The 14610-nt window shown below is 36.5% G+C and overlaps 2 protein-coding genes across 4 annotated transcripts in view; one reads left to right on the top strand and one right to left on the bottom strand.

Annotated features, from left to right (window-relative positions):
• The window catches only part of LOC107088402 (uncharacterized protein C1orf43 homolog), a 4997-nt gene extending 3433 nt beyond the window's left edge, over window positions 1–1564 (bottom strand). The window contains exon 1 of the mRNA XM_015380545.1: window positions 1240–1564. Coding sequence (XP_015236031.1) covers window positions 1240–1299 — 60 coding nt within the window. The 5' untranslated portion in view covers window positions 1300–1564. The remainder of the gene's footprint in view (window positions 1–1239) is intronic.
• Window positions 1565–3180: 1616 nt separating this feature from the next.
• On the top strand, window positions 3181–14170 carry LOC107088383. Of its 3 annotated transcripts, none has more exons than XM_015380514.1 (8): window positions 3181–3305; window positions 3400–3511; window positions 7302–9885; window positions 9978–10173; window positions 11472–11570; window positions 11654–11900; window positions 11988–12104; window positions 13542–14170. In XM_015380514.1, exons 3-8 carry the CDS (start codon window positions 7583–7585, stop codon window positions 13703–13705), a joined length of 3126 nt encoding a protein of 1041 aa, XP_015236000.1. In that variant the 5' UTR covers window positions 3181–3305; window positions 3400–3511; window positions 7302–7582; the 3' UTR covers window positions 13706–14170. The 3 variants fall into 3 exon arrangements, with proteins under 3 accessions (XP_015236000.1, XP_015236001.1, XP_015235999.1); XM_015380515.1 differs by having other exon boundaries at window positions 3192–3305; window positions 3405–3511; XM_015380513.1 differs by lacking the exons at window positions 3181–3305; window positions 3400–3511 and adding an exon at window positions 5290–5433.
• Window positions 14171–14610: the final 440 nt, after the last annotated feature.

The following is a 14610-nucleotide window of genomic DNA, read 5'->3' as shown; positions in this document are numbered from 1 at the left end:
ATATATATATATATATATATATATATATATATATATATATAGCAATATTACAAATATTTTATTTTAGAGAAAATAAAACAGGATAAGCAGCATGTCTGTACGTGTATGTATTCATATATTTCTCAAACTTTTTTTCTGCAATAGTGTCCGATGCAATATCACCTCAATTTCAACTTTACTGCTCCTGTTTTTAGCAAAAACAAACGATTATTAACTGCCTCATAATAATTTTTTTCTAAGCTATAGATAAGTGCAGGAGTCTCTTTTAGTAGTAGTTAGCTGCTAAAGCCAGTTAAAACTGAGTACTACTCAATAATAATCTGTGCAGGACCCATTTAAAAGCATATTAGCTTTGAATATCTATATTGACATGAATTTTACATATAATATAAAAAAAATATCTATTTAGTAACCTTGCTTTTAAATTTATATCAGTAAAGCTGGACAAATGAGTTATATGTGTTATGTATAGAAAACTAAAACTAAAATTGTTTATATTTTGGTTTTTGCTATAAAAAAAAAAAAGAAAGCTAAGTGATTGTAAGCACTTTTGTTTCACAGATTTTATTATATTATCATACCTAAAAAGCTATGGAAAGGCAATATCTGCTCATCAAAACGACAATCTTAAAAATGTGATGCATCATTAAAATCAGTATTTCCTAGTGATAGACTCTCTTTAACAACTAACACTTGAATTTAAGGCAGTTACAGTAATAATGAGATGTTATGTCTCAATAGACGCATCCTTTATTGATGTAACAGATGGTGTAACAGCAGCAAAGAAAAAAGCAGGCAGGAACTAAAAAGGTAAAACTTGTAAAAACAAGATTGTCCTGCAGGAGCAAAACTAGATGATAAAATCCAATATTTTTATTTGTATAACTTGAATAATTGTAAACATTATTATAAATGTACAGCTTTTTCCGTGTAGAATACATCTCTAACTGGTTTACCTATTTAGTTGAATAAATGAAATAAATAAATAAACTACTAAGCTAGTTAGTTGGTTTGGCAATGATTGGCCAAATGTGGCCATGGCCACCTCTGGCCCCCCATCTAGCTCCGCCACTGTTCCTGACTCGATGAAATCATCTGGTTCCCCTTAGATTAAAATAAAATAAACTTTGAACCAATCTGACTGTATGATCTGGTTGGATTGTCTCTGAAAAGTGTCCTAATATGACATGTGTTGTGAATTATATAAACGAAACAAAGAAAACCTTTAGTGAAACTTACCAGACTTCCGTAAGTCATTACAAGAACAACGTTCACTTTTGACAAGGATCCGTCAAGCATTTTGAAAGTCTGTCCTAAAATAACAAAACAAAACAAAAAAGACCTTGATCTTCATCAGACGCGGAGTTTGGTTTAGGTTTGCGTTTTAAATATCCATTCTAAAAAAATGGTTAAAAGTAACAGAAAACAGGAAGATTTCTGTTGAACTGCTTGTTGTTACATTTCTCCTTTGTTGACTTCCGCAAATGTCACGTGACCGATGTCGCGCAGTTCCCTAAGAGCAACATTTCAGACATAAAAGCCCACAGCCTAAATACGCATAAATGAAACATTGTAAATGTAAATTTAATACGTAATGTAGAGAATTAAAATAAAACATTTGCTTTTGCTCAGACGCTGATATCCACCTTCTATAATATGGGGTGTTTTTACGTCAATGGCGCCCATTTTTTGGCACAACACGTGACCCCTCCTGGTCATGCTCCTTAGGAAGGAAAGTTTTTTTTGTTTTTTTGTTTTTGTTTTTATTTCACTTAAAGTCACACAACAATATATAAACAAACAACAAACAAACAAATAAATATGCCAGGGGGGCCTTAGGAAGGAAAGGGGGTAGTTTCTAAGGCTCTTTTCCTTCAATGTCATAGCAGCCCCTTGAAAAATAAAGATACATACTTCATCATAATAATTAATAATCATAACCATGACATTTTCATATCTTCCTTACAAAACACGACCAGTTCCAATTAAAAATATATTGTATCGGACTATTCAAATTTATATTTATATATTTATATGAGTTGACATTCAAACCCCAATAATTATTATTTTGTAGGTCATTAAGAGTAGTTTAGATGCTATTTTTTTGGCATTTCACATGTTCTCAACTCTTATTTATTTTGAAAATATGTGGAGGGAATAATCATCTGTTGCAACCATTGCAAAGTTTCCTATAGCTGATACACTGGTCATATTTATCTTCTTCTATTTAACTGATTATACTACTGCTTCTTTAATGTGCTCCTATTTGGATTTTTTTGTACACAATACAAGAGATATTTGGTAAGTAAAAATAATTTGAGGCACATAATATCACTAATTAACTATAAGGAATTTTACTTATATTATCAGTGTACCTTTTTAACACCCTTACATGTACTTTACCAGATGCTGCTATTGAAAGCACAAATAATTTACTGAATATTTTTTTCCAAGATCTGAGGAAACAAAGTGAACGAATCACAACAGTTTATATACTAAACTACTCTATACATGTGTTTTTTGGTTTGCATCTGTGTGTATTAATGTAGGAACAAAGGATGATTCATAGCAGTCTCAGTTCAATGCTTAACACCCCCCCATGGCACATGCAGAGAAAAAACTCTGGAGCAGCCACAGCTAGCTGTATAAATAACAGCTAAAATGCCATTTAACTGTAAAAAAAAAGAAAATTGCAATATATATATATATATATTCTTTGGTTTCAAAAATTTTACATTTTTAAATGTCACTGTGTTCATCACTCCAATAATAAACTTTTAGTTCTATTTGTTTAATTTCTGGCAGAAATGTTTGGAATAAGTGGTACTCACTATATGGCATCAATGTTTATTTACGATTTACCCTTTTTCATTCTTTTGCTGCCGCCTGCTGTTTGCTTCACACAATGAAGGAACAATCAAGTCATATATAAAATAATCTGCAAAACATAGGAAAGAATATGAAATTATCTATAGTGTATTATAATTAAAATTAAAACATTAAGTTTTCTCTTTGTTTTTTGCTCAGTATTGCTTAAAAAGTTCTTTGGGTCCTTTCTCATGGCATTTACAGAGTCCAGGACCATAAATCAAAACTGTATTTAAAGCACCAGCGTGTCAGATATGAGACAGACCTTTTTTTTTCAACCATCTGCAGAGACACTGAGAGTCTTTCTTCTGTAACCAACAAGGGTGGGTGTCTGTGGATATCTGTCTGAGCTATTTACACCCACTCACAGGCTTTTCTCTGCCAAGATTGGCACCAAACAACCCACCAGCTGCATATTAACTGCTCATCCTTCACTGGTAAAATAAAATTCTAAAATGTTTCTGAAATCACTTTGTTTAATTTAGCTTCTTTGTGCACGATAAGACAGAAATCAAGCCTTCTCTTTTTTAGTGCAGCAGCAACCACAGTTTCCTTTGTTTAAACGGAAGACCAAGCGAGAAGCAGGTGCATGCAAAAAAGAAACGCCAGAAGGATGATGAGCCCTTGGTTTGCAGCAAATATTGTAAGTACACTTTTTATACCCTTCTCCTCGTGTCAGTTTGAATTTTACAATTTTAAAAAATACACTTTTGCACTCTCTTCTTTTAACTGGATATCAGTTATCAGGAGGACTTAATATTTAATCCACATTGCCGTCCTCAGAGATATACACTTTAAACACTAATAATGCTGCTTCTTGCTCAAATAAATGATAATAAATAGGCAATATGAATTTATATCAAATAGGGTGCACCTGAGTAAATGCGAAATGTAAAAATAAGAAACATGCCCCTTTTAGAAAAACGTGAGTAATCACCCCTTTTGTTTATGTGGATTAACTGGGTTGAACCAAATTTGTTTTAGTTCACTTATATAGCCACACCCAGATTTGACCTGATTACCTTTTAATCTGCAGAATAACAAAGTCCTTCGGGGGAAAAAAACTATCTGACAACATGAAGTAGTTGAAATATTTATTGAAAAACAAACCCAATGCCTTGGGTTCACATAAAAAAAAATATTCCTTTGCTCCAGCAAAAGCTGAAGAAGAATATATGAAGCACTGAAGATCTCAAGCTCAAAGTTAAATCTAAGGTTAAACTGACATTTTCCGAAAGAGTCTATATGATGTAAAAGATTTTTGTCAGAATATCCTGTTGATTGATGAGACAAACGCTGAACGTTTAGGAAGGGGTGTGCTCTGTTACATCAGGTGTAAAACAATTTCAGAAAGAGACAGTCAAATATGGTGTAATCATAAGTCGTAGAGCCATGGATGGGTTCTGATAACTACAGTAATAGAAACAGTTGTATGAGGAAGACCTTAAATCCAGCACACACTGCAATTAGAAAAAAAATAACAAGACTTGGGCATGCCAGTGATATTCTATAGTAGCTGCAGTCACAATATAATTAACATGCCAGCCTAATTGCTGCAACAACACTGCAAAAAATGTAAGTCTAAATAAGTCATTTTTTCATAGAATAAGTGCATTTTTTCCTCAAAAAAAAGGTGACATAATAATCAGATCTTGTGAACTCAGCTTCAAGCACACCAGACACACTAAAGTCCATAACGGCTCATTAACAAATGTAGTAAGAATTGCCCAGTTAAAGTTTTACTTTCCTCTGTGATCATTTGCTTGAAAAAGCTACATTATACACTGCAAAAAATGGAATCTACGTAAGTCATTTTTTCTTAAAGTAAGTGCATTTTTTCTCCAATTGAGGACGAAAGTGAGACACTGCCAATGGAACAAGACAATTTACATTTAAAATAAGAAAAAACAATTGCATTATATTATTTCATGTTCATATTATCTAATTATCTTATTTCAGGAATAAAGATACCAATTGCATTGGTAAATCCTCATATTTACCTACTCAAATTAAGGGTAAATACACTTAATTTAAGAAATTTTTACTTATTTCTATATCGTTTTTGCAGTGTAGCTATTGCTCTAAGTAACTGTGAAATACTTATTGGCCTTCATCATAAATACCTGATGACAATTTTTGCTACCAAGGATGGCATTGACAATATGTAGTTTGAAGAGCCTTTTTCACACAATAAAGGTATTCTCAATTTTCTTTGTCATGGTAAAATACATGTGAATATCTGAAGATATACTATATAGACCATACATACTATACGCTGCAGTCAGGGATGCTACCCTGTGAGGGGTGAGAAACAACAAGGACAAAGAGGGAGGAGAGAAAATAAAAGAGAAAGAAGCTAGCAGGAAGCAAGGGAGCAAAGACAGGAAGTCAAACCAGTGTAGCAGGTTTGCGTCACTGTACGCAGTCCATCATGCAAAGCTGATGGAAAGAGAAGAAGAGCGACAGAGAGAGAGGAGGCAGGTGCTGATGTCACCACGGAGCGCTGTCCACATTATGGAGTAACACGGTGACTTAGGATGTCAACAGAGGACACGTTTTGTGAAGGTAGGGTTTGCGTTTATTTAAAAGTGTTTAGTTCTATGAGCAGCTTTGTTTCTTTTCATAAAAGCTCATTTAAAGTTTTATCCCAGGATACACAGATGGAAGGCTTATGGAGCCTGCAGGACAGGTGTTTCTGTAAGGTGACACTCGGACTCTCCTACACTGGAAAGCACCACCAATCGCTATTATCAAGAAAATACAGACTGTAATGTAGACTTAAAATGCTTCAGAACACTAGAATATATAGGGTGTGTGTTTTTTGAGACCTTATAATTGTAGAATGCATTGGATTCTTTTATCATCAGTCATCACTCTGGGATAGTTTCAGCTGCTGGAAACGCCTGTTTTGTTGCTGGTGCATACTTAGATCCCTGATAAGTCATTGTCTGATAGTAATATTATCCGTCTCTCAATGGCCTGTATGTAAATCAAAGTAGTTTTGTCTTCATCTATTGTTGCTGTATCCGCCTATCCTATCTCAATCCCCTGGCCGAAGGTTTTCTGATTGGCTTGGTGGTCTAATTCAGACCGAGACACTCTGCACAAAGACTAGTGTTATGGTGGTGATTTAAAAGCATTGTTTTTGCTGAGTAGGATTGCTGTTAGGGGAGTTTTTCCAGTTTTTGTTTCCAGTTTTGCCAACAGGCTGTCTCGAGTTTGTTGCCTGTATAAACAGAAGGCGTAATGTGTGTTAAGAGCAAAGCTGGTCAGTGTTTGGCTGCTTTGCTGTACTAAGAGGGGAAAATCATGAGGGCAGCGCAATGTTGTTGTATTATATAAAAGAAAGGTTAAATGTAGGCGTTTAACGTCTGCTTTTCATAAGATTGTTTTTCATTAATATTATTGTTGTTGTTTTTTTGTACTAGGCCCTGCAAAAGTATATATGTCACTTTATTTTGTTGGGAAACCAACAAATAGAAGCCTATGGCCATAAAGTGTTTGTTTTTACATCAACAAATAAGAACTTTGATTAAACAGGAAATTATACAAGTTGTTTTTACATTTTGTAGAACCCCATTTTACAGTTTGGTGTACATTTCTTCCAGCTTTGAACACATTTAGAAGCTTCACATTCCCTTTGTGTATCCTCTCCGGCTTTTCTCATAGATTTTAAATAAAGCCACACCTCTAACCGGCTTTGAAGTCCCCTGCTAAGGAGATGCATACAGTATCATTACTTTTCCATTTTGGTACAATAAGCTCTATATTATCTTCTGTAGACTAAAGCATTGTATTCTACATTTATCTGTTGAGTTTGTTAGTTGGAAACTAAACAAAAAAAAGATGTCCTATTGCTTGTTTTAATATGTGCATTCTTCTTATTTCATATTTGATGTGTCCTTTGGTCTTTAAATCTATAGTTGTTGAGAAATGTTTTATAGACCCTGTTAAAGCATTTATAGTATTTCTTAAGTTAAGCAGAAATTAAATTAGATATTCATGGATTCTTAATGCTATTGAGTAGACTTCAGCTGGTTCTGGTCACACTATATTTAATTTAGGGGTATCAGATTAAAGGGAGCTTAATAAATGTGCGTTTAATATAATTTTGATTTTACTTTTAAACGTCTAGAAAAGATTATATAATTCTTTCTAGTTCACAGTTATGCAAAGTTTAGGTGGTCTACCATTTAAAAAAATCTCAATAAGACAAAGTGGAATTTGTTCTCTCATGCAACAAGATACAAAACTGTAGCAAGGCTTATATCCATTAATCACTATCTAATAAATGCCACACTGTTACTTTATGAGTTTTTTATTTAATGTGCCAGCTTGACTGTTTTTGACTATATTTACTTGTTATACAAATCAAAAGAATTCTTCCTAGTTTTCTCTAAACACTTAAATATCTTTCTGTTGATGTTTGACAGGTACAGGAAGTTCTTCACTGAAGCTGAGGTCAGAAAACAAAAACATGTGGAAAAGGACCTAGAAGAGGAACCAAAGACGGGGATTCAATTGTTAACTTGAATTAGAATCAGAAGCATCTCCGTTTTGAGTGATGCATTTCTGGCTTTGCATCAGTCCTTTTTAAGGATCAAATAATTTTACATTAAAATCTAAAAAACTAGAATCTCTTATAATCCATATTTAAATTTCTCTCGTTTGGGACTACAATTACATAAAAGATTTTTTCTTAAACTCTTTCACCATGGATCTGCTCCCCCCTTCAACAAGTGAAAACATCTCGACAAGGACGGGCGGGCGATTCACAGTCCGTTCAGCTAACTCTCCTTCATACAGTCTCAATCGCAGATCAGGCTTTAGAAAGAGACCCTTACCTGACAATGTTGAAAGCAACAATGATACAGCCATTAACAAAGATGTAGTTGGTACGACCCACACAGAGTTGAGCAAGAAAGACACATCAGAGAGAAAACACACAGAAAATGGCACTGATGTAGGAACCCAGCTATTCATTAGCCGGGAAAGCACAGAGGGGAGGAGAGGCAACCTAAAATCCAAACATTTGAGTTTAGACAGGGGATTGGATTTAGGAAGCTCCCCACTCAACGTTAGAGGTGGTATGTCAAATTTATTAGGTAAAAGAGAAGCTGGAGGTTTTGAGAAACAAAAGAAGGACATTGAGAACATATCAAGAGGGATGAGTTCCTCTTTAAAGGGTTTTAAGACTGAAAGTCCAAGTTATATTAAAGGAAATAGCTCATATAATAAAGATTTTGCTGGAGGAACCAGTAAGGTCAACTCACTTCCTTTCAGGTTTAGGACTGAGTCCGTCCCAAGCTCAAGGTTCACGGATGATTCTTTGGGGTCTGAGGGTGGACAGAGCATACAAGAGCGCATTCGGAAACTCTTTGAGTCTGCTGGTGAGACGACGGTTGGGGGAACTTTTCCGAGGCGGTTCTCATCCGGCGAAGTCTGCAGTCCGGTGCGTAAAACAGTGCCATCCTTCTGGGCTCAAAAGGAAACAAACCGTACAAGGTCAGAGACCGTCGCTTCTCCTCATGCAGTTCAGCTCAAAGAGAGATCAACAGGAACACAGTGGCAAGGAGAGTTTAAAAGCAACTATTTAGAGGATGATAAGAAGAGGAGGGAGAAAATGGAAATGGGCACAAAGTCCTTGGACAGAGGCAGGAGTAGGAACACGATTGCTGCTAATCTTAGATCTCTCAGGGCTGCAGAAAGTATGGCAAAGTCCCAAACATTTATAGGAGATACTTCATCCATTTTTCAACAGAAAAAGGGAAACATAAACCAAGAGGACTGCAGAGCAGACACAAGAGAAAGAATGAAAGTGCGAGAGAGCAACATAGAAAGAGATGAAGAAACAAAAGCACAAACTGGCCTGAAAAGCATAACAGCAGAAGATGATGTGTTTGATGAAGGTCCACGGAAGGGTACCCTGCAATTGACGGAAAGGAAAAGGCTGACAGAGATTCTGTCTGTCCCCTCCTCAACCAGCGTGAGAAATAAAATCAATCAGTTCGAAGCTCTTACACAGAGAGCAACAAGCCAAGTCCAAGCCTCAAGGCGGCTTTTTTCCGCACCAGCAAATCCCTTTGAGACCCAAGAGAGAATAAAGAGGAGAGGGTCTGCAATAAAAAATATTGATGAGCAAAGCTATAAGCAGGAGGAGAAGAAAGATGAAAAAGAGGAAGAAAAAAAGAAGCCAGCATCCGAGAGGTCTTTGTCAGTGGATGAGGTTATAATCAGATTAGGGAAGTTAGAAACTGATGGAGTTCATTTATTAGACAAGAGAAAAAATGACTTTTCTGAGGATATAAGTAAATATTCTAGCCCCAAGAAGAATCTACACATTCCTCTTGATGAGGAAACTCGAAGGCACTCAAAACTGTTTTGCTTTGATGAGACAGATTTAGTCAAACATTTAAGCCCTGAGGACTCAAACATAAAAAATATGACAACTAAAGTGCAGCCAAGGCCACCAAGTGAAATTTCTTCACCAGTTAGTGAAGATGAACAGACCCCAACAAACACCCCTCTGAACACCTCCCCTTTTCTTTCACCTGTGTCAGAGCCAGAGAATACCTTTCCTGTTGCAGATCACGCAACCCTTCCTGTTTTTGGAAAAAAAGTCAAAACTAAAGATACAGACTCTACTCTTCTCCCCGCCATCACAACTCTTTCCCATAACAACAAGTCAGATGTCTTCATAACACACAAAGACAAAACTCAAGATAAGGTTTCTACAGATCTTCCCACTCAGACTTCTTCTCAAGACTGGTCAGATGTCTTCTATCCGGATGTTAAAAACGATTTACCAAAAGGAAGGAAACGGCTTGCAGATCTGAACGCGTGGATTGCTGGTCTGAACCCAGAGGATAATAGCTGGAATGATTTCATTGGGGAGTATGAGGATGATGAAAGCACACAGAAGGATGATGATTCAAACTATGACTCAGACTCTGGAGAATCCTCTGTGACCATAACCAGCAACATGAGTCAGTCAGAACACAAGAGTTTCAGTCTCAGGTAACTAATGTTTTCATGATCAAATTTCTTGTTTCATGGAAGTAATAGTTGAAGTAACTGATTTATTTTATTCCCAAACTACTGTTTCATAGTTTTTCAGACTTGGTCATCATCTCTGGTACTGACTACGAATCAGAAAATGACATGGAGGATTGGCAGCTGTCAGGCCGAAGATCTGTCTCATTAAGCTCAGATATCTCTACCTTTTCCTGTGTCTCTCTGCTTCCCACTGAGGAGATAGACAAACTGGTAGAAGATGTCAAAAACCTGGGGGATGAAACCTTGCAGGTGCTGATATTACAGTAATAGTTTTTTTACTGTTGTAATCTAAACTCTCTTGCTCTTATTAGTTGCTATCCCTGATCGGTTGAGGCAAGGACCTCACAAGGCCCTCAAGTTGTACTGTAGTACAGGGATCTTTAATTCCAGTCCTTGATGTCCAGTGCCCTCCATCTTTTAGATATGTCTCTGCTTCAACACACCTGGGTCAAACAATGAGGTCATTATCAGAACTATTGAGAATTTGAATGCTCCTGAAAAGGTAATTCAGGTATTTGATTATGTGTGTTGGACCAGGGGTACATCTACTATAAATGTTTATTTTGTTGCTGCTGTGTACTCAGATCAATGATAAGTCATTGGCTGGTAGATCATGCCTTTGCTCCACCTCATGTGCCAAACTGGTAACAACAGACGCATAAAGCAGTGGTTTTCATACTCGATCCTTGGCACCGATTGTCCTGCATGGTTTGGATGTGACTGTTCTAGCACACCTGCATTAAATGATTGCATTTCCAACCAAGGGTTGCATAGATTGTATAGAGACAGGAAAATAATTAAAATATACAGGAGAGTGGTTCTTGCTGACAAAGTTTTAAAACCACTGGCCTAAAGTACACAAAGATGTGAGGTGAGGCCACCATAATGAAACATGTCAAAGTAACATCAAAGCAATTTGAGCTACAAAATGTTCAGTGGTTAAGACCTCATAGGCTATTTTTGCACACCACATGCTCCAGTAAGCCCTGGCCACCCAGGTAAATGTCAGCTGTTTTACCACCTTTCCTTCCTTGGGCCACTTTTAACAGAAACCAACCAAACTGGACCTCTAAGAAGATGCTTGTTGTGCTCTGACTCAGTCTCATTGACATCCTATTGCCTCCTCTGTTATTTAAAACTATGTTGTGGCTAAAAGAAAAAAAAAAAAAGCTTTTGATAGCTACAGCTTTTTTTTCTTTTTGCTGTTCTCTGACGACAATAGTTCATTTGTTACATATAGGAAACACTTGTTCTTTTAAAGGCCTGTTGTATTTCTGGAAGAAAAGGCCTCTTGTTTGTTTTCTGCTAAACCACCTTCCGCTCAGTGGTAAAGTCTGCTAAAGTGACCCATCTGCATTCCTAACAGCATATGCAAGGCCAGGATACAGATTATATGTGTAGATCAGCATGTTTGTGTTAAGACAGTGATTTTATTTAAGATAACCTTTTCTGTGTTTGTTCCTTTCAAATTCAATTCACAAATGTGCTTTTAGATGAAAATAAAGTTTGTGATTTAACTTGCTCTTCTTTATTTGTCTATCTAAAAGGACTATGACGATGTGCAGGTGGTGGTTTTGCACAAGGAGGTCGGCGTAGGGCTAGGTTTCAGTCTGGAAGGAGGCGTGGACCAAAATAAACCAATCACTGTAAGAAAATAGCGCTTTTTTTCGCTGCTTATGATAAATATCTCATTTTCTAAGACTTTTCTTTTTTCTACTAATATTGTCAGGTTCGCAAGGTTTTTAACTCAGGTGTTGCAGCCCAGGAGGGCTCTATTAGGGAGGGAGATCGTGTTTTGTCCATTAATGGTACTGCTCTGTCAGAAACTGGTCACTGGCAGGCTGTGAAGATTCTTAGAAAGGCCAAGGATCGAGAAATGGCGGTGGTGGTCTTGAGGAAAGGTGACCTGAGTGGCGGCTCAAAGTTAGAAGTGCAAGGAAATAATGAGATGGCAACAACAACTCAGTATGAGACAGGTGAGAAACAATGCTTAAAAAGAGATCCAATGTTTTCTTCAACATAGAATATTAAACATACTCTGTGTGTTTTTTCAACTCTGAAAGGCCAGCGTGTGTGCGTCCAACTACAGAAGAACAGCAGGGATCTGGGTTTTAGCCTGTTTGGAGGTGTAGGATCCAGTGAAGGGAACAGACCACTGACTGTGAAGACAATCTTTCCAGGTGAGAAGTGTAACTTAAATTTATAGTGGAGGATGTTCTTTTTCAGGGTGGATCATTGAAATAAGTGTTCCTCCTAATTGTCAATCACTCTGGTGAGATGTTTAGGTAAGGCTATCCTATGCGCTGATCTACCGTTTTCACCTAGCAGTGGTGAGTCTGACATATTGGAAAAGCTAACAATCTTCTTTTAGAAAGTACGCTTGTATGAAAGCGACTCTTAAACAGAGCATGCACAAGGAGAAATGGGCCTTTGAATGCTCTTGCACGCGTTTAAAAGGCGTTCCCTCTTGGGAGCAGGTACAGGATTGTTCATGAGCAATTTTTTTTTTTTTTAAGTTCCAGCTTTTTCAATTATCATTACACTGCCAAAAGTACAGAGCAACAAAATGAACTTTCTGCATTTAACCCATCCCCTTGGGGAGCAGTGAGCTGCCATTGTGGGGCGCCCGGGGAGCAGTATGGGCTTATGGGTCTTTGCTCAGGGACCCAGAATGGCAGTCTGTGGAAGTGGGATACATACTCAAAAACTCTGGATTCCAAGTACAATGCTCTGAACACTAGGCCTCCAATCCCCTGCAGTGGTGAGGGTGGTTCTTTTAAAAGAATTACGAAAAATACTCCTTTATACTTTAGTTATTTTGAATTAGGACATAAAGTAGTTTTACTTTTAAAGCATACTAAAATAATTATCTCCTGGTCTAAAGTCTCTATTTACCTCCATTTGGATTAAAGCCTTAGTTAAGAGAGGATTAATTTCAATACACCAATACTGCGTTGCAATCTAAAACACCAGCAATTGTCTTTTTATTTTCTATGTATTATATTGTCATTCCGCTGTGTATTACGGCCATATGTAAACAATAATCTCATAAAATTATTGTTTGAATCTTGATATAAGTTACCATATCATAGCTTGGTGTACTTGCTGGTATAAGTGGGGATTATAGTCCTGCTGTGCAAGCTGAATGTGCCTGAGCTGTGCAAAAGGTCTCCTTGTTCTGAAATGATAAAATAGCCACCATGTTTGACTATCTGTGTGGTATTCTTTTTTCTGTGTTACGAATGGCTCAGTGATGCAACAAAAATAGGAAAACATACTACAATTAAAGGTGCATAACAGCTTGTTTCAGGGTAAAGTAAGGGATAACAACTACTAAGGGTAACTGATGTAAGTGAAAAAACAGAAGACTAACTCAAATGAGGAAACTGAGGCACGTCAAACAGGGAGGTGTGAATCAACACGTTTTCCTCCACTTTTTAAAATGATAGATTTCATAACTATATAAAAATATTATAGGTGGATTTATTTTGTGGAGGATTCAAAACTGTTGGAAATGTTAACATTAGGATCTTGTTAAACTGTTCCTGTAAATTAGTTTGGTTTGTTTAAAAACCTCTGCAAAATATTCAAATGTATTTTATTTCTTAACTTCTCAGGGGGACCTGCTGACAAAGTGTTCCCCGGTGATGAGATTTTAGAAATTCAAGGCACCAGCGTGGTGAGGATGAGACGTCCGGAGGTGTTGGCTTTCATCAAAAATCTCTCCTCGGGGCCGGTGGAAGTGGTGCTGCAACGCCCGCTTAAAGTTACAGAGTTATGAAGATTGTCCTGATGCCTCACTTGTTGGCAATTCAAAGAATGCTGATCAACCAGGAACTGTGAGCTTTTTCATTTGAGGACATTCGCTACTGCCAAAAAATAGCTCTAGCTTTCCATTGAGGAGCCAGTCATTATGACAGTGTTTGCAAAAGTAAGCCTAAAAAACAGGTCAAAGGTGTAAATTTTTCCTATGTTTCTCTTTTTGTGTGAAATGGTTAGATCTACCTCAAAACCTGGAATTTTTTGTGTTTTAAACAGTTTTAACCTGTTTTAAATGTATAAAGGCAACTAACATAACAGCACATTTTGTAAATGCAAAAGTTTGGGCACTTAGAAAACTATGACACTTTGTATTTTACTGTAAATAACCGTTTTTAGTTTTTGTATGTATTTTTATTAAGTTTGATTTAACCCTGTATTTTTACTTTTACAAGAGAGAAACGTTCTGTTTTATTTTTTGTTGATTTGTGTGTTAATGTTATTAATGCAATTAAAGTTTTAAATAGAACTTTTACTTTATATTCAATAATTATATATTTTTTACATTATAATTGTTTCTGTCTTTATTTTAAGGGCTTATCAAACGGAAGCTTTGCAAAGCAGATGTCTTTATTTAAACACTGTAACGTTTACATGCGATCAACTCAAACGCATGTAACTGTAGGTAACTATCAGAAGCATCGGCATTATTACAAAATACCACATGAGCTGAAAATAGTCAGCATTTTATATTTCATGTAAAGTTTGTGCACATTTGAAAATAACAAAAAAATTAATAATTCAAGAACTCAACTTTTTTTGTTGTTTTTACGGAACTAGTGGCTTATTTTTATGGAGAGTAGGCTGGCAGGAAAGGGGGTATAAGAGAGGGGAAAGACATGCGGGCAAGGACCACAGGCCGGATTT

This window comes from Cyprinodon variegatus, unplaced genomic scaffold (genome assembly GCF_000732505.1).
Source record: "Cyprinodon variegatus isolate N-32 unplaced genomic scaffold, C_variegatus-1.0 Scaffold217, whole genome shotgun sequence".
In the NCBI taxonomy this organism is placed as follows: Eukaryota; Metazoa; Chordata; class Actinopteri; order Cyprinodontiformes; family Cyprinodontidae; genus Cyprinodon; species Cyprinodon variegatus.
This window is presented reverse-complemented; position numbering and strand designations above follow the sequence as displayed.

Bases quoted from the DNA above. Each gene is read 5' to 3' on its own strand.
- LOC107088383 (XM_015380514.1), top strand. From the start codon at position 7,583: ATGGATCTGCTCCCCCCTTCAACAAGTGAAAACATCTCGACAAGGACG. The intron at 11,571-11,653 runs GTAAGAAAATAG...TAATATTGTCAG, and splicing joins ACCAAAATAAACCAATCACT to GTTCGCAAGGTTTTTAACTC. The intron at 11,901-11,987 runs GTGAGAAACAAT...CAACTCTGAAAG, and splicing joins AACAACTCAGTATGAGACAG to GCCAGCGTGTGTGCGTCCAA.